The sequence below is a fragment of the Phocoena sinus genome, chromosome 4 (assembly GCF_008692025.1).
Source record: "Phocoena sinus isolate mPhoSin1 chromosome 4, mPhoSin1.pri, whole genome shotgun sequence".
Taxonomy (NCBI): Eukaryota; Metazoa; Chordata; class Mammalia; order Artiodactyla; family Phocoenidae; genus Phocoena; species Phocoena sinus.
In genome coordinates this window covers 9,380,011-9,406,386 of record NC_045766.1, presented here as the reverse complement: position 1 = coordinate 9,406,386, position 26,376 = coordinate 9,380,011, and the positions used below count along the sequence as shown (strand labels likewise).

Here is a 26,376-nt window from a genome sequence, read left to right as displayed (position 1 = left end):
GCTATGTTAAATCTATAGATTATCCTAATGCATTTGTTCCAGAAATTTAGGAGGTACTGTGAACTGGACACTAATGTGAAATCCATTAACAACAGCTGTTTGAAAGCATCTTGTACTTTGTAAACGATATGAGGGTCCACGTGGTAAGTTACTCGGGCCGGCGGCGGGATGTCTGATTTCGGTGCTGAGACTTACGGCAGTGCATTTAAAGTGAATCGATGAAATGTGCATTAATGCAGAGCATGCTTATAAAACCAGCCACTCTACCGGGCCTTGCGTTATAGTCACACATTAACGTAATGTATACAGAGAAAACAAGATAACTTAAAGCAGTTTTTCCCTTTGACTCTTCTCTTGATGGCACTCCCCACGTATTTGCTTTTGTCTAGTCTGAGATGCTTATTCTAGTGGTTTCACATGAAATATAAATGATTTCTGTTTTTTAATAATGAATTGGTCAGTGGAGCCAAGTAAACTGTTTAATGTTGTCATTTGAAAAAATGTTTTCCCAAAGTGCTTTATAGGAATATGACTTTATAAAAACACACTTCCGGGCCCGTGTCAGTAGCTGAGATGATGCTACATATTGTGTGTAACACCTGTCGGGAGCCAGGATGTTCCCTGATGCTTCTGTCCGTCCTCCTGGTTGGAAAGCGCTTTCCTCCTGTTCAGCTGCTGCCCGTGGTCAAGACCTTCCTGGTGTCGTGGAAACAGCAGAGGCTTTGAGTCAAGCGGAATCCCCGTCCCCCTGTTCACTAGTTGCATCCCTTTGCTCATCACAGCAGGTGACCTTGGGAAAGTGGCTTTGCTCTGGGGTCATCAGTGTTCACATCTGTGAAAGCAGCACCACCAACACCCACCTCCCGTGGACTTTGGTGAGCATTAGAGGAAATGGAGGACGCCAAGTACATACCTGATGCCAAGGAGGCGTTGAAATACTTCCATTTTGACTCATTCAGCCAACACTTGTACTGTTTATAATTGCACCTTGTTACAGAGTGGCAGACCCAGCCCAAGTGGCAGCACCCCTAGATCTGACGGTGCCTCCCCGGTCTCCCTGCTGTGTCCGCAGTGCATTCAGTCATAGTTGTCAGCTGTGCGAGAACAAGACCTCAGCCAGCCGGGTAGGCAGGCAGGGAGGCCCGGCCTGGCCTGGTCCTGCCCTCTCGGCCCACTGGACCTTTAACCGAGTGCGCTTACAGGAGCCCACAGGCCAGAGAGTCCCCTGAACAACACCTAGACAGGCCCTTTACTCGAGGAGAACTCACACGAATATTGCAGAAGTGGAGGGTTAATGGACTCAATCTGTGGGCAAGAATATAAACTTAATTATAAATATGTACCCTGCAACTATAAAAAGATATAAATTGGCAGTTCCTCCTCCCAGAGGGAATGATGCACTCATTCCATGACAGGTGTGGGGAAGTGAATCATCTCTGCTGAGGTCTGGGTGGGTTTTCTTTCTTCCTGTGTCTGAAAGTTGCTGATTGGTTAGCAGGTACCCACCTCTCCTGGGCTGACTGCCTCTGGAATCCCCTCTGATACGCTCTGCAGGGACCTGCCGCTGATCACTTCCATACCCGGGGGGCTGGCTTTTCACTGTGTTTGCATCCTTCACCTGGGGTGTTAGCCACCTTCATAATTTATATACTGCACGTAAGTCGGGGGACACATTCACCCCCATTACCGGGAGAAAGACTTAGTATTGAACTGTCCCGCTACCCTGCCCTGGCTTAGAGCATCTCACTGTCACACCCAGGAGCACGTGGGCAGCGGTGGCACTGCCACGTTTTATGTGATTACTGTTTGCTCGTGGCCCCGGGTCATTCTGCTCTTCATGCGTTCTCAGCACCGACCTCAGGGTCCCACACGTGCAGCCTCAGCGCATGACTGTCCCCAGAGTAAAGGATCAGTCCTCCGGCATCACAGAGCACAGGGGCAGGGCAGCGTCCTTCTCTAGCCCCTGGAGGTGCACGTGTGCGTTTCTGAAGCCTTTCGTGTCTTTTACAGTTAAAAGGTGCAGCACTCTTTAACCTTTGGCGATACTTTAAACTGGAAGATGCTTCTTGAGTAATAGTGCGATTTGTTGTTCCTCTGAGCTTCTTCACACCAGGCTTGTCAACAAAACTAGTGTCAGTAATGGGTGTGTACAACATTGCCAAGGAGAGCAGGACAGGAAGGCACACTCATTCAGCTAACTGGGGGCTTCCAGAAGGAGCTCTGCTGGGCCCCCGGGTGAGTGCGGAGTCCACTGCGACTTCACCATTGGCAAGTTCCAGCCGCAAGCATCCTCTCCTCTAATCCCCACAATATTATGAGCCCTCATAATGTCTTTTATTCAGCTCAGTTTACAGGTAGGAAATTATGGCTCCATGATGTTTAATACCTTGTCCTAGATGACAGAGCTGAGGAACCCATGTAAATCTGTGCTTGTTCTGCGCCTACCCCAGCCCGGATGTCGATCTGTTTTGACCACCTTCGCCCGTAGGCTGTTGGGATGCGTGAGTCTGGCCTGAATGCTGCTGTTTTGTTCTCTTGCTTTCCTTCTGTTACTGCTCCTGTCCTGCCCACTTGTCTCATGACCAGGTTCATTTTGTTGCTTTTTCCCCCTGTCTGAATGGTGGCGGCACGGTTGGCCAGTTCTTTGATACTGAGCTGTGACAACCACCATCCCCGCTGGGGGAAGTCCTTACTTTGTGTTGCCTCTCGTTGGCTCGGCTCAGAGCTGAAGAAGGTTACTGATGATGGTGTGAACCTTTTCAGTATGCAAATTATGTAATGGTACAAATGACTTTCTGTCAGTGTAATTGAGTTCTGAACTATTCATTTTTATCACTGCCTGTTCAATATGTCAAGCTGTAAAGTAGAATATTTAAATTTGCAGGAATGACTCAGATCTTGAAGAACGAATGTGAAAATACCGAATTCCTAAGTGGGAGCCGTGCCCCTGGGCTGTGCACTTCCTGAAGACAGGGGCTGTGTCCTGTAGGTCACCCTGCCCCCCATTTCTGCTCAGCGGCTGCCCACAGGACACCTTCCATGAATAATGAATGAAGGCATAAATGAACACCTGCTTTGGCCTTCAAACCTCACAGTGTTTACTGTAATTTTCTTAGAACAGTGGAAGTTGATAAATGCTGTGTGACTCACTTTAAGAATCTGGTGTACTTCTTAAGAGGCGTGTTGATTATGCTTTAGTTTAAATAAGTATAACTAATAAAATATGGTGTTCTTCGAGTTATATAAATAATTCAACCTATGTATATTTAGTTTCTATAAAATAATTACTAAGGCAGCTAGTGATAAATACTATAAAGAAAAACAAGGCAGAATTTAAAGGAATGAACAATGATGGATTGGTATTTGTTATACAAAATAGAATGGCCCTGTAAAAGAGATGAGTAATATTATCATGTGAAATATTTAAATACAAAAAGCTTATAATCAACAGGGGCCTACTGTATAGCACAGGGATCTCTACTTACTATTCTGTAATAACCTATATGGGAAAAGAATCTGAAAAAGAATAGATACATGTATATGTATAACTGAATCACTTAGCTGTTCACCTGAAAATAACACAACATTGTAAATCAGCTATTCTCTGATATAAAATAAAAATTAAATTAAAAACGAGTCTACATTTATGGCAAGGATCATAATTGTCCCCATTTGAGCCATGAGAACTGAATCCGGCCATCCCATTTTCATAGTGATTTTAGAGTCAAAACGTTTACTTCAGACAGATCTTTCCCCAGCATTTTGGTGAGTGAAATAATTGGTCAGCTGTACCCTGTTCCTTTTTCTTAATTCAGGCACGGCTCCTAAAATAAGGACATACAATTTAGAACAAGAAGTCAACACTGAATTTTTAAAATCCCTGATAGGCACGTTAAAACTACTTGTTTGAGAGATAGCATTAGTGATGCATCAAAGAAATGCTGTTTTTTGATCCTCAACCTAAGCTTTAAACCGATTCAGATGGAGGCATCTTGGCTGAGGTGAGAAAGGCATGTAGGGGCTGGAGCTTTCCATGAGGTCACGCAGGAGGTCTTGTTAAAATGAAGGACAGATTGGATGTGCACACATATTTATTTGTAGCTTTTCACACTGAAACGAGCTCAGGTACTGGCTTGAGGTTCAAATCCAGTGTTGTGCAAGCCTAGCCACCCGAGGAATATACTCATCACAGTCTGGTCTAAGCCCTTGTGTGGGGAGGTGTGACTGTATCATTTAACATGTACACACATGAACTTGAGTAGTGGGACGTCAGATGGAGGGACGAGTCGCCGCATCCCGTCAGCCGCGTCGGGGGAAGAGCCTCGCGCCTGAGAGCGCGCCCTCCTGTGTCCAGCTGTCTGTGTGACCTCCTGTCTGGATGTTTCCTCTGCAGATGATCCAGTCCCTCAAGGCGTTGATTGAAAATGCAGACGCTGTGTATGAAAAGATTGTACACTGTCAGAAAGCAGGTGAGTGAGAATTTGTTTCTTTTCTTTAAAATAAAGTTAGTAGTTTGCCCCTGAGCTATTTCACCTTTTTGATACTATATCAAGAAAACCAGATATAAAAAGTATTTCTTCATGGCTAAAGAAAATACTAATTCACTGGTTCTCAAGCCTGGATAATAGACTCACCTGGGGGGAGCTTTTACAATATATTGACATGGTCTGGGGTGTGGCTTAAGCGTTCATAGCTGTTAAAGGTTCCTGAGCATTTCTAAGCCACAGCCCAGATTGAGATCCTCTGCGCTAAATCTCTTCCACCTCCGTGGGCACCAGTTACAGCCTCTTGAAATTGTTAATGCACTGGCCTTTCCACATGCTGAGGAATTCATTCATTTCACAACCAAATGCTATACTAGATTACAAAATTCAACTTACATAAACAACCGTCTCAGTAATTTTTAGCTGTGATAAAACCAAACAGTCAAGTGTTCTGCGTTGTAATAAGAATAGGCAAAATGCAATTCTTTCAGTTTTCAAATTTTGAGTGTCAATTTGGAAGGTTCTAATGTGGAGTATATTTGTAATTCATAAATAAGAGTATCTGTCCTTAATTTCTAGGGTTTTTGGTTTCTGTTCTTTCAAATCCAGAGGCCATAACTGTTATCTAGCCGTAAAAAAAAGTCATCTCTTATCTCAGAAATGAACTCGTTTAAAATAGATGAAAGGCAAAGATACATGCGACAATTTCTCTTTTGGTGTTTATGGAAGAATATGCACGTTAGTGACTAATCAAGAGACAAAAATCCTCATCTTGTTAGCAAAATATTCTTAGCAAAGTAATCTTTCTACTTCTAGCCCTTTCTGGGACACTTACGACCACAATTAAAGCAAGTTACGTCAAATACCACTTTTTATCACGTCACTACCCTATACAAAATCATTGAGTAGCTGACCAAATCTAAACTTCTAACTTCCTATGCAAAGTCATTGCCAACTGGCCCACCCACTTTGCCAACATTATATTAAAAAGCATTAATTAAGTCATCTGTTCGTTTATTTAATAAATATGTTTTGAACTTGTACTATGCCTAAGATACTTGTAAGAGCTGTTACATACCAAAATATTTTAAAAAAATAAGCAAGATTGGTTTTTGTCTTCTAGAACCTTCAAATCAAACAGGACGTATGGAAGTAACCACGCACAGTCAGACGCATTGAGTACTTACTGTGTGTGACTCAGGAGCCTGAACTCGGCTTGTGAGGCAGTGGGGAACCCCTGGTTTTTTAGTGGAAGGGGAGAGAAGCTGAGCTTTCAGGTGACCACCGTAATAGCTGTGTGCAGAGGACTGTTGTGGGCAGGACCCGCTGGAGGTTGTCGGGAACAGTGAGGAAGACGTGAGGTTGTCCAGCCGGGCTTTGGGCTGCCCCGCCTCCTCTGCCATCCCCTGTGTGTTTCCACTTAGATTTCCACAAGGTAGGACCTCTGTCTCCCTCCACTCTGCCAGTCTTTCCTTGTCTTCTTCTCATCTCATTAGTCTCCCAGGGGTTTTCCTGATTCTGGGATGTGTGTTCGGACCCATTCCATTCAGCCCTTCAGACGTGTATCTGGTTCAGCCGATCAAGCCTCTTCGGTCACTGTGTCTTTTATTAACGTGTCCCATCTTCCAAACGGGACAGTGACCTCCTGTGCACCAGGCTTGCATGCTGAGTGACTCTCTGTTTTACCCGTGACATCTGTTCTAACATCTGCACAGCAGAGTCGCTCAGATACTAACTGGCTAAATGTGATTTGACTTTTATGAAGCATTCGATTCTATTAAATGCATGTATTGCTATGAGAATTGTGGACCGTTAGAATCTGAAACCACAATTTACCGGAAAAAAAGAACTGGCTATTCATTTAACAATTTGAGTTATTGGCAATTCTTTGCAACTGCCTTGGCTTATGAAATTTGATAACGTCTGGCATCATGCAGCTTCATGTTGTTTTTCTGTTCGATTTCAGTAAGGGATGTATTTGCTTGTATTTGAAAAGCTGAAGAGTCTTGTCTGTTAAGGGTTTTGCTTGGGGGGGTAGGCGTGGGGACAACCGCTGTGTAATGGTCTGAGTTGCTTCGGGTTGAAAGCCCTTCAGAAGCACATAACGATCATCTCCCGGTTTCATAATTACTGCCGACCGCCTACACAGCCCTTCTGTTGTCCCAAGTGCTTATTTTAGAGTCTCTTGACCTTTGTTTCTTATGTTTACAGTTATCGTAAGGCATATCGTTCTTAGTCATCTGAAGAGTTGCTCATTTGTGTTGGGCTCAATAGCATTTGCATAAGATTTTACTTTTGGTGAGTAATTGTTCTGCTTGCAGATCTTTAATCTTGCAATGACAAAGCGAAGGTATAGGTCACCAAAGTGCTGGAGGAGAGGATTATTTTAGAAGTATTCCACACTTTTAAACACAAACCTATATTCTTATTAGATCAACCTTCACGTAAATAACTGAAAATAAGGAGTTACACGCCACCCGCCTCCAGTCCCGTGTTGAAAAGTGCGCCCAGTTGGGGCAGGTTCAGACTCCCCGCTGTGTAACTGATTTTTTGGAGCTAGAAATGAGTCTGCTGAGGCCGTTATTGGGAGGAGAGACTGAGGCCGGTGAGGAACGCCGGTAAGTGAAGACCCACAGCCAAGGTGGACCAGGAAGCTGCTCGCGCAGCAGACAGGGACCCAAAGGGACCAAGGAAGGGAGGTGAGAACAGCCAGGTGAGGGGCAGTTGGGGCAGGCTGCGTAGCCCACTCTTTTAAGACGAGAATATGCCAGCACAGAAGTTTGGTGGGTTAAAGGGAAATCTTAATAAGAAAACCATGTTCCTAGGAATATGGAAGATCCAGTGAAGAGGCGAAGAGAAAGATGCTAAAAGATGAGCCCAGGATAAAGGATGCAGGAAGTGAGGGGGGCAGGAATCAAGCGTGGCTGTGAAACACTTGACCTTGGAAAGGGAGAGCCGTGGCGTGTGGACGCATCCTGGGGTGGAGGAGTGTTTTCCACTGAGAAGGGTGTGTGGCACCGGCTCTTGGGTGCGGTAGAAGTGGGGGACAGGAAGGGCAGGATGTGGAGCATTTGCTCAGAGCCAGAGGCCAGTGGTGCCAGCGACAGGGATGGACTGAATGTTGGGATCGCGGGAAGGGATGTGGGATGAGTGGATCTAGGCTGCCATGCGAGTGAGAAAGACAGAGAAGTGGTGGATGGTACGGCCGTGCGAGAACGGGTCTGTGTGAAGTAACGAGCACACGTCCTACTGGGTCTAAAAAATGCTTGTTCTCCCAGGAAGTATCCAAGTGGGTGATGGAAAGGAACACACACGGGGGCGGGGGCAGGGCCGGAATCTCCAGAGGGAGAAGCATTGTAAAAGTTCATACAAGTTCTTTTTCAAAAGTTTATAAAAGCTGATAGAAGATTAGCTGGATTCTTTCAGGGGAAACATCTTTTCCACTTTCTGATGTCTAGCTCTTTCTCTCCTTCAATGGCCCCAAAACAGAAGCCTGTGTTTGAATTTTAGTTAGTCACTGAATCGATCTGTTCCGTAAAGAATAGGAAGATGATCTAGGAGGTAGTCCAGACTGCTTTGCTTCGGTGCATTGGATGTTTTCATCAGGTGAATTTAAATGGAAAAGCATTTGTTCTCTGGGAAGAAAAAAAGAAATCAATGACTTATTTCCTGACAATAGCTTACTTCCTGTCCAAGATGGTGCATTAACACATGCATTGAAGGTCCACTCCTTTCTGAGCCTCATTAAAATGACAGTAGGGTTTTTTTTTTTTTAATAAAAAACTTACAAGGACAAAGAAAATGGGAGCAACAAAATTTTGGAAACAGGAAAAGGAAAGTTGACTTAGCTGACTCAAGAAAGCTGAGCCTGAAGCTGGTGGGGATGGGGGCACAGTCTGACTTCGTGGAGACCCCAGCAGGCTGGGACCCGGTGGCAGCAGATGCCTCTGGGGGTCGGGGTAGAGGTGGGAATAAAAGGGGAGAGCTGTCCGAAAGCTGGACTCAGGAGCAGCTAGGTCCCAGACGGCCGAGAGTCCTGACGGTGGGGAGCTTGAAAATAGCCAAATTCTCATCCTTCATCTGGGCAGTTTAACAAGTAATGCTTGGGGCAAAAAATCTAAACAGTATATGCCGGTTACTTAGCAATAGGGGCGTGGATACTCAAAAAGGAAACAAACTCAGCTAAAGGGGTTGAATGTTAACCGCTTGTGGAGAGGGGGGATTGGTGACAACTCTTTATCTTTAAACTAGGTGTATGCATCCTTCTGCCAAACATTAAATCACTGCTAAATTTAAACTTAATTTAATTTACTAAGTTTAAGAAAGAGGAAGAGATGGAGCGGTGGAAGCTGCGACAGGAATCCTTGACCTGCGTGGTCCTGGAGGAGGCGTGGCCACGCCCACCAGGCTTGGGGCCAGGTGGGTGAGACAGGTGCTTACCGCCCGGGACCCCTGCCACCCTGGCTTCCTGTGCAGGCCAGGTGCAGAGGTGGTGTCTGCACCCAGTGGGCGAGAGCCTGGCTCCTCTTCTGGCAGGAGAGTCGGGTCCCTGCTCTTTCCAAGTAGAAGCAGAAGCTTCTATTCTGAAAGCTCTGAGGGGCTCCCATGCATGACAGGGGTGCATCATTACTGAGTAAAGTGGGATGGAAGGCAGCTTTCGAAATAACAAAAGCTTTAATTGCCCTTCATTTTAATCTGCTTACTGGAAAATTTTCTGTAATGGATTCTACACATCTCTGCTTTCTTAAATTGGGCTGCCAAAAGTAATTTGAACTTGCGATGACCCAGGGTGGTTATTTGCTGTGGTTAATGCAGCGATGCCCCCAGGAGCCTTCAGTTTTCAGGGCCCTTACGCTGTGCACTGGGGCTTCCTGTTCAGATCCCATCCCAGGGGTCATAGTTTAGTTCCATCTCCTCTCCTTCGGCTTTCGCTCCCTACTGCTCCTACAGTTCGTGCTGCATTTCCCACCGCCTGTTTGTACATGACTCTTTTGTTCTCTTTCTGATTTGCTGCTTCTGGTCTGCCGGCCTTTCCCCTGGGACCAAGCTTGATAGATTTATCTTACCTCAAAGCAGAGAGAGCCTGACGCGTCTGTGTGAGGAGAACAAGCAGGATGCCAGGCAGACCTACATGACATTGCTCAGAGGCCTCTGTTGTTTTGCAAACTCCTGGGATTGCAGTGTGTTCTTAGCAGGGAAGGTTTCCGGATAAGTAACCTGTCACCATCCATCACTTGCTTTGCTCACATCACTGTCTGGCTCAACACAGCAAACGTAAAATCATCTGTACGAGTCATTCTGAAAACACTTCACAGTGTTCTGTTAACAGTGTTTGCAAAAGGAAGCCTGGGAGCCTATAACTTTTGTCTTCGCTTATGTCAGGCTGTTTCTCAGCCCCAGTTTACAGAAGTAAGGGGTTCTTCCCTGGGGATCCAGCACAGGCCCCTGGCCCCCCTGTACCATGTCTTGCTGTGTGGTATTACATTAGTCACTCGACTTCTTTCTGGCTCATTTTCCTCCTTCTAAGTGACAGTGAGTTGTATGCGTCCCCGATAGCCCCACGGGTTCGAGAATACAGTGACCTCAGATCAGTTGCCTAAGGAGCAATTTTGGAATGGCCTGATTACAGTCACCTAAAAAGAGAAGATCAAATAAGTAATCCCCTGCGATGGCACGGATGCATGAGTTGCATGCAGCCTGTCAGCATGCGTTTCAAGGGGGAGAGTTAATGCCTCACTTGGAAGGTGAAGAGTGACCTCTCTGAAGGTGAGACACGTGAACCCTTAACTCCTTTGGGACCCTCGGCCTCTTTCCTCTTCTAAGAATCACCAGATGCTCTCCCGGGCACTTTAATTAACTAACAGTGAAGCCACAGAAGCCAAGAAGTAGCAAGGTCATTGTTGGTGGGCCAGCCTGCCCCCCCCCCCCGCCCCATCCTTCTTAATTCCCTCAAAAGGAACCTTTGCTGATGGTAAGGGAGGGTAGAGGGATGATCACAAAAGTGACAACTAGGCCAACTCAGGCAGGAAGGCTAAACAAGCAGGCAGTCTGTGCGAACCGGCTGTCTCACCACACCCCACCGTCTCAGGTGCCCATTACCCCATCCTGCCTTCAGACGACCACAGAGCTGTCATCGCAGCAGGATTTCCTACGAGTGTGGTCAGAGTCTCCTAGGGACACTTGTGTAAAGTGCAGTTTCTTTGCTTCGCCCCCCAATATTGAATCCTGGAGGTTGGGGCCCAGGAATTTGCATTTGAACGAGAAGCTCTCTTTAGAGGGTGGAGCAGAGAGGCCCCTCCTGGGTTCATGCTCACCTCTGAGCCTCTCCCCACCCCTCCCCACCCTGCAAAGGGTGACTGCTCCGTGCCTGCCTGCTGGATTGATGCGAGCGATTCCTTCTTCCCAGCACGGCTTTCACTGGTGACATTTCCCAGTGCCAGGAGTGAAGGGGAGGCAGATGGGCGGATGTGTGACCTCCCTGGATATCTGTCCTGTGCGCAGATCCCAAAGCTGTGCTTTCTTGTCACTTCTTCCTCTGCCTCCTCCTTCCCTGTAAACCCAGAGTCTCTGAACGCATCACTTTTCATCTTAATGGCAACTCGCAGGCTTCCTGGTGGCACAGTGGTTGGGAGTCGGCCTGCCAAAGCAGGGGACACAGGTTCAAGCCCTGGTCCGGGAAGATCCCACATGCCGTGGAGCAACTAAGCCCGTGCGCCACAACTACTGAGCCTGTACTCTAGAGCCCGTGAGCCACAACTCCTGAGCCCACATGCCACAACTACTGCAGCCCGTGTGCCTAGAGCCCGTGCACTGCAACGAAGAGTAGCCCCTGCTTGCCGCAACTAGAGAAAGCCCGTTCACAGCAATGAAGACCCAATGCAGCCAAAAACAAACAAACAAACAAATAAATAAATGGCAACTCTCAGCAGCTCAGCAGATTATCTTCTGGGGAGGGGTCAGGCTTCCTTTAACTCTGGCACTCCCATAAAAATCATTTTTGTTATTATTCCATTATACTTGTTTATTAAATTTGACAAAAACCACAAGTCAAGTAAAGTCCACAGTAAATTAAATCATCTTTCTCAAATACCAGAAGGTTTTATACACACACAAACACACACACACACACACACACACACACACATATCTGATTAGGTGTTCTTGGATTTAAAATGAAGTAAATAGCCTAGATGGTCTCTAAGGCTTTTTCTGTCTTTCAAATTCTGTGGTATACAAATCATATGACATGATATGATATATAATATAATATAAATAAGGGACTGTAGTGGGTAAAGTGAACAAATGCATTCTAAGAATGTTTTAACAATATTTAGAGGTAAATCTTCTAAGAATAAGGAATTTGAAACAATTTTAATTAACCTGTATTCTTTCATTATAGGTCAGTGCCTTGTCAAAAATATGTCATTACACGTGTTAACACAGTAAAGGAAAAATGCAGTCACGCATCTGTGGAATGTGTTTAGTGCTGTACTAAGTATTTATTAGAGGTGCAAAAACTAACGCACGGTCTCTGCTACCATTTAAAGTTATAAAACACAACCAAGCCAGTAGATTAGGCAACGGGTATAAGTGGAATCTGAGAGAGGGAGCAGGCCAGGGGTTTTGCTGGCAGGGAGGGGGTAGGGCTTGAACTAGGGGCTCGAGAGAGGCATGTACGGTCCGTGTGAGGAGAGCGGAGGGACGGGGCTTTTCTGGTGGGCCAGAGGGGAGAAGCTTCGTCGTCCAGATGTGCTTTCCATGCCCATGACGTATGTTGTCCTGTCCGAAGGGAAATGTTTGCTTTGGGAAGCAGCAGAAATTAGGGTTGGAAGTAGAGATTGGGTTCTATGGCGGGAGCCTTTTAATTCAAGGATAAAGTGTTTGGCGTTGACTTCTAAGGCCAACATTGCCCAAAGCCTGATTTGAGGAACGCTAGTCATATGCTCCTGGGGCAAAGGGTTTCATCACCAAATCTTCATAACACAACGTATTCCCCTTTGGAGATTCTTAGGACACATCAACATGCTACATGTTCCCTAGTTCAACTCAGCATTTCCCAAACCAAATGTATCTGGTTATAAAGCCCTTCTTTCAAGCTCTGTCTGCCAACGTCTTGAACACTTCTGGAATCTGACATAGGCCGTGGGGTCATGAAATAGTTTGGGACAGGCCTGGGGACTCACTGACTGACCCATCTCTCTCCTGTGTCCTCCGTGTTCCAATAGTCCACACAGCACTGGAATGTGGGGGCCTGAGCTACTGGGGTAGGGGGAAGGTGATTGTGAAGGTCTGGTTCAGGCGTGCTGGGCCTGGGATCATGTAGGGTGGCTGTCCTGGTCCAGTCGGGCTGCTAGAACAAAGTATCACAGACCAGAGGGCTTAAAACTACAGAGACTTACCTCTCACAGCTCGGGAGGCTGGGACGTCCAGGATCGCAAGGTGAGGGCCCGTTTCCTGGTTCGGGGCTGGCACTTCCTTGCAGGGTCCTCACATGGTGGAAGGGGTAGAGTTTTAAAAGAGCACTAATCCCGTCCATGAGGGCTCCATACTCCTGACCTAAGCACCTCCCAAAGGCCGCACCTCCTAACACCATCCCTTTGGGCATGAGGGTTGCAACATATGGATTGGGGTCGGGCAGGGGGACACCAAACAGACCATAGCAGAGAGTCAAATGGAAATAGCTAGCACATTGTTGAAGCAACTGTAGCAAAGCTTGGGGTGGAGTGGCGTCTACAGATGGAATTAGTATCATCCAAGTGGAGGAGTTATTTGAATGGATGAGTTCTTGGTTTTCTTTTAAATTAATTTTTATTGGAGTATAGTTGCTTTACGATGTTGTATTACTTTCTACTGTGCAGCAAAGTGAAACAGCTCTACGTATACATACAGCCCCTCTTTTTTGGATTTCCTTCCCGTTTAGGTCACCACAGAACATTGAGTAGAGTTCCCTGTGCTATGGATGAGTTCTTTAACGAAGAAAGCGTTGGGAGGAAATCTAGGCAATCCCAGGATATGATTACGAGTTTGTATTAATAATTCAGACCTGGATGTTTTACTTCAACCTCAAACCTTAAGAACAAGCCGGCACATCTGAGCCCCTGCCCTGCTCTACTTTTTTTTTTTTTCCTATAGCAGTCATTACCTTCCAACCACAGTATCATTTGCTTATGTCCCTTGGTTATTGTGTGTCTCCTTCCAACTAGAATGTAAACTCCTTGAGAGCAGGGAGCTTTGTTATTCATATCGTCTCCCACCGATGCCAAGAGCAGCGCCTTGCCAAAGCTGGCACTCAGTAAATATTTGTTGAATTGAATTGAACGTGGAATGCTACGGTTATTCGTCCATTTGTTTCTTCACAGACGTTTATCAGGGTCCTACTCTCAGTGTGAGGGAGGCTGGGGACCTCACTTCCCCGCCCCAGGGCTCCAGGCCGAGCGCAGGAGAGGCGCAAGCAGAATCCTCACTGCACAGGGGACTTGGTCCTCTGGTGAGAGGACAGCACAGCCCGTGACTGACCCATCGGGTCAGCACGGAACCAGAGTTTTGGAGCTGCAGTTGAGTCAGGAAAGTGGTTTGGGAGCAAGGCTGGTGGGGCAGGAATTCCAGGCAGGAGAGGAGCCCCCGCAGGGACAGCCAGGCGCAGGCCAGCAGTGGCCGCGGCACAGACGGGAGATAGCACAGACCCAGAAGCTGCAGCAAAACATTCAAACACACACACACACACATATACACACACACACACACACGCACACACACACAGCCCTTTGATGGATTAGACTACATACAAAGAATTCTGTGTGCCAAAAAGGATCAGAAGCAAAGCTGCAACAACAACGAGAAACTAAGAAAAATATGTTAGCAATACGTATTAGGAAAGGCTAATATCCCTAACAACACAAGGAACTCCTAAAATCAGACTGAAAAAGGCCAACAACCCTCATGTTTGTATTCTTTGCAAAGAATATGAACACAGTTCACAACAAGGGAAATTCAAAAGACTCTAAAATGAAAGGATGTCCAGACTCACCCATAAATGATGCAAACCTGCTACAGGTAGAGGGACAGTTATGAGCGCAGAGTCTAAACTCCGGCCTTCTCAAAGCTGAAGTCGAGTCATGGGAGACAGAAAATTAAAAAGCAAGTAAATACAACACTCACTGTGTCCGACAGTGGTGAGTTTTTTGGAATCAGTGAGGCAGAGAGGGGGACGGGGCGGGGGCAGGGGTGGGCAGCGGCTCTTTTCAATAAAGTGTTTAGCCAGGACCTCAGGGAACCGGTGACATCTGTGCAGGCAAGATTGGAGGCAGAGAGCAAGCTTATCAGATATCTGGAAGGAGATAATTTCAGGAAGACGGGCCACCTGGCTACAGCATTGGGAGCAAGGGGCCAGGAGGGCAGGAGCCAGGTGACAACGGGCCAGGCTGTTACGAGGACGCCAGCTCTGCTCTCAGAGAGGTGGAAGCTCTTCCTGAGGGTCTGAGCAGAAGAGTGGCTGCATCCGATAAGCAGGGGGTAAGGGGTGGGGACGAAAGCAGGTGCTGGAGGACCACCCAGGAGGCTTTTGCAACCATCCAGGCCACTGAACGGCTTGATCTGGGGGGATCTGGGTGGTGGTGACGGCTATCAGGAGTTACTCATGGATTGGACGTGGGGCAGGAGGAAAGAGGGCAGGACTGCAGGATTCTTGGTTGGGTTCTCTTTACCAAGATGGAGAGGACTGTGGGGAGAGGGTTTGAGACGGAAGATCAGAGGTTTGGATGTAGATGTGTTAAGTTTGGTCTGCCTGGTTGACTTCCAAGTCTAAAGTTCAGAGAGAGGTCCAGACTGGAGGCAATGAATTTGGAAGCCATGGGCACGAAAGAGGTCTTTCAAGCTTGGAGACCGAGCTTTTCTAAGCAGTGACAATGAATAGAGAAGATGGAGCCCGGGCTTTCACCGTTTGGACGTTGGGGAGACACAGGAGAGCGACCCCGGAGGTTAGGGTGCAGCCAGACGGGTAGGAGGAGGACGCTGTGACCTCCTGGAGGATGAGGTGTTTCAAGGAGATGCCACTTTTCACGCATCAGATCCAAACGTTCATATCAAAGACCCCAGAGTTCCGTCACACACAGATCATGACTGATGGGTGGGCATATAGGGGAAACTGGGAACTGTCACATTGTTAGGGGGTATAAATTGGGTCCACACCTAGGGAAGGCCACATGGCAGTGAATTTTGGAATTACGAATCATGTACACTTTGAACCAGTAATTCCTTTTTTTTTAGAGTTTATTCTAAAGATTTGATCACATATTTGGGGAAATACATGTGTATAGAGTTTTCTTTATAACACTGAGAACAGCCTAGATGTTACATCTAAGTGTTTAATAGGAGGGTCCTTGTTAAATATGATAGATCCATATGATGGGACATTATGCTACCCCTTCAAAAAGAATAAAGAAATATGTATGTGTATATATTCACCTGCACAGACACACAGACTACATATATATACCTATATAAGGAAGATCTTATATACACATAAAGATAAAAAAACATATGTATATGTGTGTGTGTGTATGTATATATACATAGTTTAAAAAGGCAAGGCAAACAGTGTGTGCTATTTGCTCATGTGTTTTTTTTTTTAATTAATTTATTATTTATCTTTGGCTGTGTTGGGTCTTTGTTGCTATGTGCTGGCTTTCTCTAGTTGCAGAGAGCTGGGGCTACTCTTCGTTGCGGTGCACGGGCTTCTCATTGCGGTGGCTTCTCTTATTGCAGAGCGTGGGCTCTAGAGTGCAGGCTCAGTAGTTGTGGCTCACGGGCTTAGTTGCTCTGCAGCATGTGGGATCTTCCCAGACCAGGGCTCGAACCCTTATCCCCTTCCTTGGCAGGCAGATTCTTAACCTCTGTGCCACCAGGGGAGTCCCTGCTCATGTGTTTTAAAAGGTGAGGCAGGAGGCTAGAGCCTTGAGAGATGCTGAGGGCACCGCTCTCTCAGGGAGGGGGTAACCGCGGTTGCCCAGTGGGAGGGGCCAAGGAGGCTGGGTGATGGGGAGGGAAAGGTCGTTCTCCGTATACCAGTCTATACTTTTTAAATGTTGAGCCGTGCGACTATATTATCTGTTCAAAAATTAAAATAAGAGGCGTAAAAAGAAAGGGAGAGGTGGACAGGATTGCGTCCCGAGGGCCTCGTGTGTTTGGGTGATCGTGCCCAACTGGTAGAGGGGAAAGGACTGACTTCCGAGGGCCATCCAGACAAACGTGTCCTCCGTGTGGAAAGCTCATCTTTGAGTATAATTGGGGTGAAGAGGCCGTTTTGTTTCTCGACACACTGGAGTGAGGAGGGTCTGCTGTTTGTTCCTCGTCTGATCCCAGCCCAGGTGAGTCCCGTGGCCCGTGTTTAGAAGGGTGGCATGGTCACTGGATTCCACAGAGGATGCGAGGGATGCCCCTCCGTCTCACCCGGATTCCCCAGGTGGAGCGCTGGCGGAGGAAGGCCCGCCGCCCTCACGCAGTCCATTCACGAAGCATAATGCTGTGGGCGTGGCATCCTTCTGGGTTTTAAGGGTATATTTAAGAGACGTGGTTTATCTATTGCACCTCAGAAAGATAAATGGAATGGGATTAAACAGCTCAAAATCCATCTGAAAATAATTCGGCTTTTGCTAATGCCAAGATTGTTTGGGAAGAAGGCCTAGAGAGAGAGACTACCAACTGGAACTATATGAAACGTCATGAGGCATTTCTGCGTCTCCATGGAGATTATGGCGTCAGTGCCCACGTGCTGGAGGCACACCCGAACTTCAGACCCCTGGGGTTTGGGGGGCAGAGCGTATAGTTTACAAAGCCTGTATATTTTAACACGTTCTATATATACGTTTGTTGGAAAAAATGATCCATATTTTGTTCTCAAGGGACTTTGATGTTGGGACATGAGACCATATTATTTTGAGGTACTTGTAAAACTTGACAAATTGACCTCTTGAGTGAGATCCCAGGTAGACTTGTGTTATATGGAATTCCATCTTCCAGGAAATAGCTCACTGTACCTAACTTGGGAAATCTGAAATAAATTAAAATTATATATTTCTTTTGTCACCATTTGAAATATTCTACCCTATGATTTTGGTTTCTATTTTCAACACACATAGAAATATTTTTGCACTGGGTATGTTTGTGATTAAAGCGTTTTTTAGGGTAGCTAAGTAAATTTGCAGTTGAAAAAGTAATCTTTAGGTATATAAACTTAAGATCAGTGTGTCTCTTATGGAGTATTTTTTAAAATTATACTTGCTTCTGAAAATTTTGAGCCGTGTGCTACATGGTACATTTTCGATTCAGATCATTTAGACTGGTATAGAAAATCCCATCCAGGATGTTTGAAAGGTCATCTGCTTCATGTATGGCATGAATAAATGCCGTTTGTTTCCATCGAAGAGGGAATGCTGTCATGTTTCTGACTGAGCCCCCCTTCCCTTCAAGGCAAAGCCTCTTCTTCCTATCTTAGTATTGTATGTATCATGTATTTAAAATTTTTTATTTTATTTTTATGGCTGTTTGGTTTTCATCTAGGTTGATCTGTGATGGGAGGCGGGAAACTTGATAGGACTGGAAATTTCTCTTTACTACATTCCATTATATGCAGTTGCACTAATGTTCTTAGCTAATGTAATTATGTATCATCTTTACACTTCTTTATTAATGTTTTAAAACATGATAATCTGTCAGCACTACATTCCATCTTTTGTCATTAAGCTTTAAGCCCCTCAAAAACAAACCCTTTAAAATACTTAAGTTGCAGTGTTTTGAAACAATAATTGGAAAATTATGTGAAACAAGCACCTCCCTCTATAAAAAATCTGAGCTGTTTAAATTTTTGAGAGATGACATGGAAAGAAGCAATAAATTTCTAAAACATTGTTCTTTACATAAAAATCAAATAATATACTTTTGTGTGGCCATACCAATTTTTAAAATTTAACCCTGTGGCTTTAAGTGGAAAGGTCCACCGTGGGCCCAGGGCCTGGCCTTGTGTTTTGTTTGTGTGGCCTATGCCTCTGTTCCCTTTAGAGCAGAATGAACTATACTCTCGCAGGAATCACTGACTATGGCCTTTCCATTTGCCCTTCCTCTGCTGTTTGATGACCTACTGTTTATTTCCCTGGTTCTCAAGTTCATTACCAGAAAGGAATTTGAGCATTCCAGAAGAGAATGGTATACATTCTTCTGGTTAACATTCCAGAAGAAAAGTAACCCACAGCTCTTTTCTAGAAACACAAACTTGGGGTCACGGAGTCGGAGGAACCTAATTGTAGGGTCTTTGGCACAGAGCAGCCAAGGCACAAAGACAATCCGCTTGACGGAAGAGCAGACCCAGCAGGCCCAGCCAGGGCTGTGCTTGAGATATGGTCGTTTGCTGCTTTCTAGACTTTTCCCCCAAGCATGTTTCCAAGCATGTCATTGAATTTGTGTAATATGCCCACAGCCTTCAAACTTTCATGCTTTTGAACATACCATATATATATATATATATATATATATATATATTTTTTTTTTTTTTTTTTTTTTTTTTTACGGTACGCGGGCCTCTCACTGTTGTGGCCTCTCCCGTTGCGGAGCACAGGCTCCGGACGCGCAGGCTCAGCGGCCATCGCTCACGGGCACAGCCGCTCCGCGGCATGTGGGATCCTCCAGGACCCGGGCACGAACCCATGTCCCCTGCATCGGCAGGCGGACTCCCAACCACTGCGCCACCAGGGAAGCCCCCCACCGTATATTTTGACTGTTAAATGATGTAGCACCGTGAAGTTGTATCACGTCATGTTTTTCAAAAGACTGTTTACCTAGTTAGTATGGGTTTTCAAGTGAAATGTTCTAAAACTTAATGAAGATGTTAATTTCTTTGGCCAGAATTAGCTGTTATCTCTTGCCTCACTTACCGACATGGTCTGGCAACTGCAGTGTCTGCCCTTCTACCAGCTCAGGAGGAGCTGGTTTGGGTGGTTTTCCTGCATCTTCTTATCCTTTTAAGAACTGTAAAGGCTCCACTTAACAGCATTATTACAAGCCTGCCTGTGAGGGCGGCTTCTAGGCACTGCACCTGTGTAGACGGATGGTCCCCGTCCCAAAGTGCAGGGCCTGTCACCCTAAAGTATCAGCAACGTAGAGAGGCAGGCAAAAGACACATTGGTAACTGGTAAGCAAGGGACATGCCAAAAATCAGATAGTTACTTTGTGTAAGTACAAAGGGATGCTTGCCTGTCTGTGGAATCAATAGTGTAGTTAGTAAGAAGGCGGGAAGCAGAACTAACCTCCCAAAGCTGCCCAGAGGTCCGTCACCACGAGCGACCAGGTCTTATTCCTGAGCAAAGTAATAGGAGGTGCAGGCGTCCTGAGGCCCAGCCTGCACCCCGAGGCCGCGGCTGAGCCGTGCTGGCTGCTCCTGGGCCCCGTCTGTGGGGGACAGGCACCCCCAGATCACCTTTCTTTAATCAAGAGTTCATCATTCTTGTCACTCCACTGAGCACACTCTGGCAGGAAATGATAAGAGCTCCCTTTCTTCCTTGTTATGTAAATTTTCAACATAACTGTTTACAATTTTATAATAAGGACAAGGGCAGTCAGCTCTCTCAGAGGAGGTGTTTATTCTCATCTTCTCTCTAATCACTAAGGAGAAAACACAGAATGGTTGTCCTCAAGTTTTCTGAAATTTCAGCTTTTCTGATTGGTTATTTATTTCTTAAGATTAATCTTTACATTACCAGTTGTTTGTAATCTATTCTGTAAAGTTTCACTTTGTAATACATAGTCCTTGCATTCCTACAGAATCTCCCTTTCATAGTATGAGTCCTCATACAAAAATCCTAATTTGCTACTGCACCTACAGAGCTTATTTTGGCATTGATTAAAAAAAGCAGAAATTGTACATGTTCTCACATCATTGTAATGCTGTTGCCCTATTTGCTACTCTAAGGCCTGTACACTCAGCCATTGTATTCCAGAACAAAGTTATAAAGATTTCTTTCTGAAATGGTTGTCAGTGAGCAGATAATATAAGCACTAGTCCCCTTACCCTGGCTTTCTCCCCATGCTTCTAGAAGTCTGTAGCTTTTTACAGTGTTCAGCACGTGTAAGTAATGGGTCTTAATGGGACTCAACACAGCAGATGGTCAAATGCCCTGTACATGGAGTTTGATCAATACATGTTATTGGCTGACCAACTAGTGTTATTACTTCAAGCATCAGAAATTACTTTCATTATCCAAAATGATGAGACCTTTTGCATCTCAGTGTTATGAATATTGACTACTGATTACAGAAATAGAGAACTATTGTGAAAAATCCACTTGTTAAAGAAATCTGAGATAATAGTTCAGTTTTATCTCTTCAAGTAAATATTCCCGATTGTTTCATATTGGAGTCCTTTTTTAAAAAAGGTGAAACTAGAAAGCATTAAAAAATAATCTTGTTCGAGATAGAATAATTTAGAAATAGATATTTGTATATGTGAGCTGGGCCAGTCATTTAAAGAAAAAAAAAAAGTAGAATCGTGACTGTCTTGCCCATGTCTGTCTGTCTTTCTCTTCTCTGGCTCCTAACCCCACCACCTTCAAACTGTAACTAAAGAACAAGAAATTTTAAAATGAAAACAACTTAGCTTCTTCGTGGGGGGCAGGGGAAGGAAGGTGGTAACTTAGTCTTAAAGTTTTTAGTTATCTGATTTTCACCATCTACTTTAAAACTCTGCTCTTCAGACAGATGGTTTGACTTACAGGCGGAGAAGAGATGCTGCTTCTATGTTTCTTAATAAGATAAGGATGTTTTCACTGGGCTAATGTTTCTTTGCTGAAAATAATTTAGGAAATTGGGAGAACGTTACTTAACATCTAACCCAGACAGGTTCTTTGTATGCACCGTTGATGTGAAGACCTCCTGTGACATGTTAGAATAGATTTCCTGGTAATTTAATATCAAGGGAATAATGCAGTTCGCATCTTGACATATAATCAGATTTCTTTGTTATATTTGGGCAGACCCAGTTCCATGGCATGATCTCATTCTCTCTCCCCTTGTATTCCCTTAGAACAGGGTCAGTGCCTGTCTGATACCCCTGCAGTGTTCTACCTCACAGTGTAATTATTGGATACACACAACCATCCCAAGAGCTCATATATTTTTTTAAACATCTTTATTGGAGTATAATTGCTTTACAATGGTGTGTTAGTTTCTGCTTTATAACAAGGTGAATCAATTATACATATACATATGTTCCCATATCTCTTCCCTCTTGCGTCTCCCTCCCACCCTATCCCACCCCTGTAGGTGGTCACACAGCACCGAGCTGATCTCCCTGTGCTGTGCGGCTGCTTCCCACTAGCTATCTATTTTAGGTTTGGTAGTGTATATATGTCCATGCCTCACTCTCACTTTGTCACAGCTTACCCTTCCCCCTCCCCATATCCTCAAGTCCGTTCTCTAGTAGGTCTGTCTTTATTCCCATCTTGCCCCTAGGTTCTTCGTGACATTTTTTTTTCTTAGATTCCATGTATATGTGTTAGCATACGGTATTTGTTTTTCTCTTTCTGACTTACTTCACTCTGTATAACAGACTCTAGGTCCATCCACCTCACTACGAATAACTCAATTTCATTTCTTTTTATGGCTGAGTAATATTCCATTGTATATATGTGCCACATCTTCTTTATCCATTCATCAAACACATGAAAGAATGCTCAACATCATTAATCATTAGAGAAATGCAAATCAAAGCTACAATGAGATATCATCTCACACCGGTCAGAATGGCCATCATCAAAAAATCTAGAAACAATAAATGTTGCAGAAGGTGTGGAGAAAAGGGAACACTCTTGCACTGTTGGTGGGAATGTAAATTGATACAGCCACTATGGAGAATAGTATGGAGGTTCCTTAAAAAACTACAAATAGTACTACCATATGACCCAGCAATCCCACTACTGGGCATATACCCTGAGAAAACCTTAATTCAAAAAGAGTCATGTACCAAAATGTTCATTGCAGCTTTATTTACAATAGCCAGGACATGGAACCAAGAGTTCATATTAAGGGCTGGGATTCTTGTTTAGAAATAATGCATGATAGTTGGGAAACCTTAGGCCACTGGGCTCAGACAAACCAATATTCAAGTTTTTCTTTACCATTTCCTCAGGAAAGTTCTATAGCCTCTTTCCAAGTTTCCTATATAGTAGGTGTAAAGCGCCTGGTGAGTTGTCTTTTGTTTCCCTTGATCATGTCTTTGGCCCGGACTTTGCATATCACAGGGGAGCAGTGAAAAGTACAATCATGCTGTATAGATCAAGGTGAGAATCCTTTTTTTTTCTTAAAAATTAAATCAACATATACTACATATAAGTGGATTGGCGGAATGTTTGCAAAGATTAGTCTATAAGTTAATAATATGAAAAATTTTTAAAGAAACAGGTGTGTTATGTAGCAAACCAGACAGTGAAATAAATGATAATGGGACTGATGGTCTTGACCACTTTTTAAAATGTGGGGTTTTATATTTTTAACGTAACTTTTCCATTTTTCAACTAATCACCTTTTTGTGCCTTTTTTTTTTGCGGTACGCGGGCCCCTCACTGTTGTGGCCTCTCCCATTGTGGAGCACAGGCCCCGGACGCGCAGACCCAGTGGCCATGGCCCACGGGCCCAGCCGCTCCGCGGCATGTGGGATCCTCCCGAACCAGGGCACGAACCCGCGTCCCCTGCATCGGTAGGCGGACTCCCAACCACCGTGCCACCAGGGAAGCCCCTCTTTGTGCCCATTTTTAAAGAGCTTCATTAATAATACACTTTTCACTTGCCTGTGGACTTTTATTGGGCTATAGATATTTTAAGAGGGGTAGGATAAGGGGGAATTGTCTCACTTTTTCATAGACATGTAGAATATGAGGTTTTTAGACAGCTATACTTGTTTCCTTAAATGCTTCCGCATTTCATCATGGGACTTCCCTGGCCGTCCAGTGGTTAGAACTCTGCACTTTCACTGCCAAGGTTGTGGGTTCCATCCCTGGTCAGGGAACTAAGATCCTGCAAGCTGCGCGGTGTGACCAAAGGAAAAAAAAAAAGTTTCTCCATTTCATCCTAATCGGTATCATTTTTTATCATCTTGACTGTGTTTCTTCCCTGAGTCCTCAGTCCTTCTCAAGGCAGCCTCTGGCCCTGTGTTCTTCTGAACTTTCTGAAAGCTGCTTTCTTAAAATCTAGGACAGATATTTGTTTGAGCTCGGCATTCCCGCCTTCGGCTGTTCTGTGCTTGTGTTACCTGCAGGTTCTTACCTGTTGGTTGGAGTGAAGCCCCGCGGGGCAGTTCCGGTCACCGTCTCATCACCTTAGTGGTCAGATGGTCAGCAAGGCGAGTTAAGCCGACTGCCTCCAGTGGCGAGAGGCTCCCAAGCATACATCTGGGTGGTTGAAAAAGCCGCCAGTACTATTGTGTCACATCTTTGTGCCAGTATTGAGATTTGTAATAAGAAAGCGTCTCAAAAAGCCCGCTTCTGGTCAGGCAGCTGTGTGGTGTGGTCCCATGATAATGTCACAACCATTTCCCTTCTCACGCCCCTCGGAGGCCATACAACTCTATACCTTCTTGTTACACAGAGAGTTACTGCTTCACCTCTTCTCCTGTGTCTCTTCTCTTTCCCGTGTTCCAGTCTAGACGTCCATCCACTGAGCCTCAGTGATGCTTGTAAGACCATAATGCTTCCTGACTATCCGAAATAGAAACATTATGAATATTAACGATTGATGTCCTGAAATCCAGATCGTGCTGAAGTATTAAAACTTAAGACCCACTGGGGTCCTACCATCGGGGCCTCATCTGGCCATGTTCTAGGAAGCGGGTCTGAGTCATCACGGCACACGCCAGGGAGTCTCTCAGACCGGATCAGGGAAACATTGTGTGTGTGTGTTTTACTCTAGCAGAAATCCTGGGTTTTAGAACATCATCGCCACCTACTCGTGGTTATTATTTTTTGTCTGTCTATTTTTCCCATCTGTTAAGCCAAGCACATCCAGGAAAGTCAGAACTAGATATGGGGGATGCAGCGCCCCCATGTGAGCCAGGCCACACAGCAGTGCGCTGGAGGGGGTTTAGTGACCAAGTTGGGGTGTTGGCAACAGAGAGGCTGAATTAAAGGAGAGTGGTCAGTGTAGTAGTTTCCTAGGCAATGTAATGAATTTTACTAATTACTGTTCTTTTTTGAAACCAGGGAGGTTCTTAAGCCTTAATAGCATGACAGGAATTAGGGCCATAGTTCCTATTAGGAGGGGAAAAAATAGAGAAGAAGGAAGACTAGATCGGCAGCTTACCGTATTTATCCTTTGTGTCAACTCTCCTTCACTGTTTAAAGACACTAAGGAATAAAGTTACTGTCAGTCACGATGTAAAGAGCTGCTCTGAAACGATGTTGCATAGAAAGGGAGTTAGAAATCGGGATGCCCAACTGAACAGTAAAAATGTACGAAAGAACGCCGGAAATGTCTTGTAAAAATTACAGCTGCTCCAACATTATTTGTAATAGCAAAAGATTGGAGACAATGTCCATCAGTGAGGACTGGTTAAATAAATGCTGGCTCATCCAAACAATGTGGGAGCCTGTGTAAGTGTTAGAAAAAGAGTGAAGAAGAGCTTGACACACTGGCGGGGAGTGATCTCCACTACGTAGTTACCTGAGGAGAAAAACCACGGTACAGAGCAGTGTGCGTGGTATGCTGGCTCTGTGCAAGAAAGGGAGGACTGTGGATATGTGAACACGTTCGCTTAGATTTTCAAGGAGAAACAAGGCAATAAAGGATAAATATAAAACTAAGAAAAATGCGTAGGAGGAGGGAGGGGTCAGAGTAGAGGAGACCAGGAAGAAAGTAAGATTTACCTGAATGCACCCTGATATGTAGTTTGACTTTGGAAACATAAAACAAATTATACCCAAAAAAGCAAAATCACTTCCTGCCCGCCACATAAGGGGCGGGGTGGGGGTGGGGAAAGGAAACAAATGAAGGGAGTGGTGGGTGGGGAAAGGAAACAAATGAAGGGGATTATACTTTAAGTGACATATCCACATAAAGAAAGTAATTACTCTGACAGACCTTAGAACACAATACTTCTTCTGTACATTCTCAGTGAGATACTCTAAGGACAAAAAAAATGCAGAGTTTAAATTGTATTTAGCGGTCTTACTATTGGTTATGTTTGTGTGGTTAAGAATTAAGATTGTCTACCTAAGAGAAAAGAAATAAGCATAAGATTTTTAAAAATTATGTAAAATTCCTGTATATTTAAGTTTGAATTAGAAGTATGAGTAAGATCTTATTCTTCCCTTAAAAAAATACTCCGGGCTTCCCTGGTGGCGCAGTGGTTGAGAGTCCGCCTGCCGATGCAGGGGACACGGGTTCGTGCCCCGGTCCGGGAAGATCCCACATGCCGCGGAGTGGCTGGGCCCGTGAGCCATGGCCGCTGAGCCTGCGCGTCCGGAGCCTGTGCTCCACAACGGGAGAGGCCACAACAGTAAGAGTCCCGCGTACCGCAAAAAAAAAAAACAAAAAAAACCTCCATGTACCTGAGATCTGTTCAATATAAAGGCCTAGAAAACAGTGGAAACTCAGTAACAGTGCGCACTCCTAGCCCCCAGATTGTGGTCTTTAAACACCATTCCCCACTGTAAGAGTCCAGCGGTCCCTGGAGAAATGCCTGGTTCCACGTCTGTGATGAGAAATGTACTTGGTAGGTCTAGAACATCTTGTGCTGGAAAGCAAGGGACATATCAAAGACTATTTAGTGATTTCAGAAGAACCTAGGAACCCACCTGCGGGGTTTCCATTGGCCAGAGATGGGATAAGTGACTGCAGGTGAATATGAAAACTTTCC

General features: G+C 45.1%; 1 protein-coding gene across 1 annotated transcript in view; it reads left to right on the top strand.

Moving 5' to 3' along the window:
• Positions 1 to 26,376, top strand: part of PLCL2 (phospholipase C like 2) — a 198,800-nt gene that overhangs the window by 137,537 nt on the left and 34,887 nt on the right. The window contains exon 5 of the mRNA XM_032630463.1: positions 4,394 to 4,469. Within this exon, the coding sequence (XP_032486354.1) occupies positions 4,394 to 4,469 (76 nt within the window). The remainder of the gene's footprint in view (positions 1 to 4,393; positions 4,470 to 26,376) is intronic.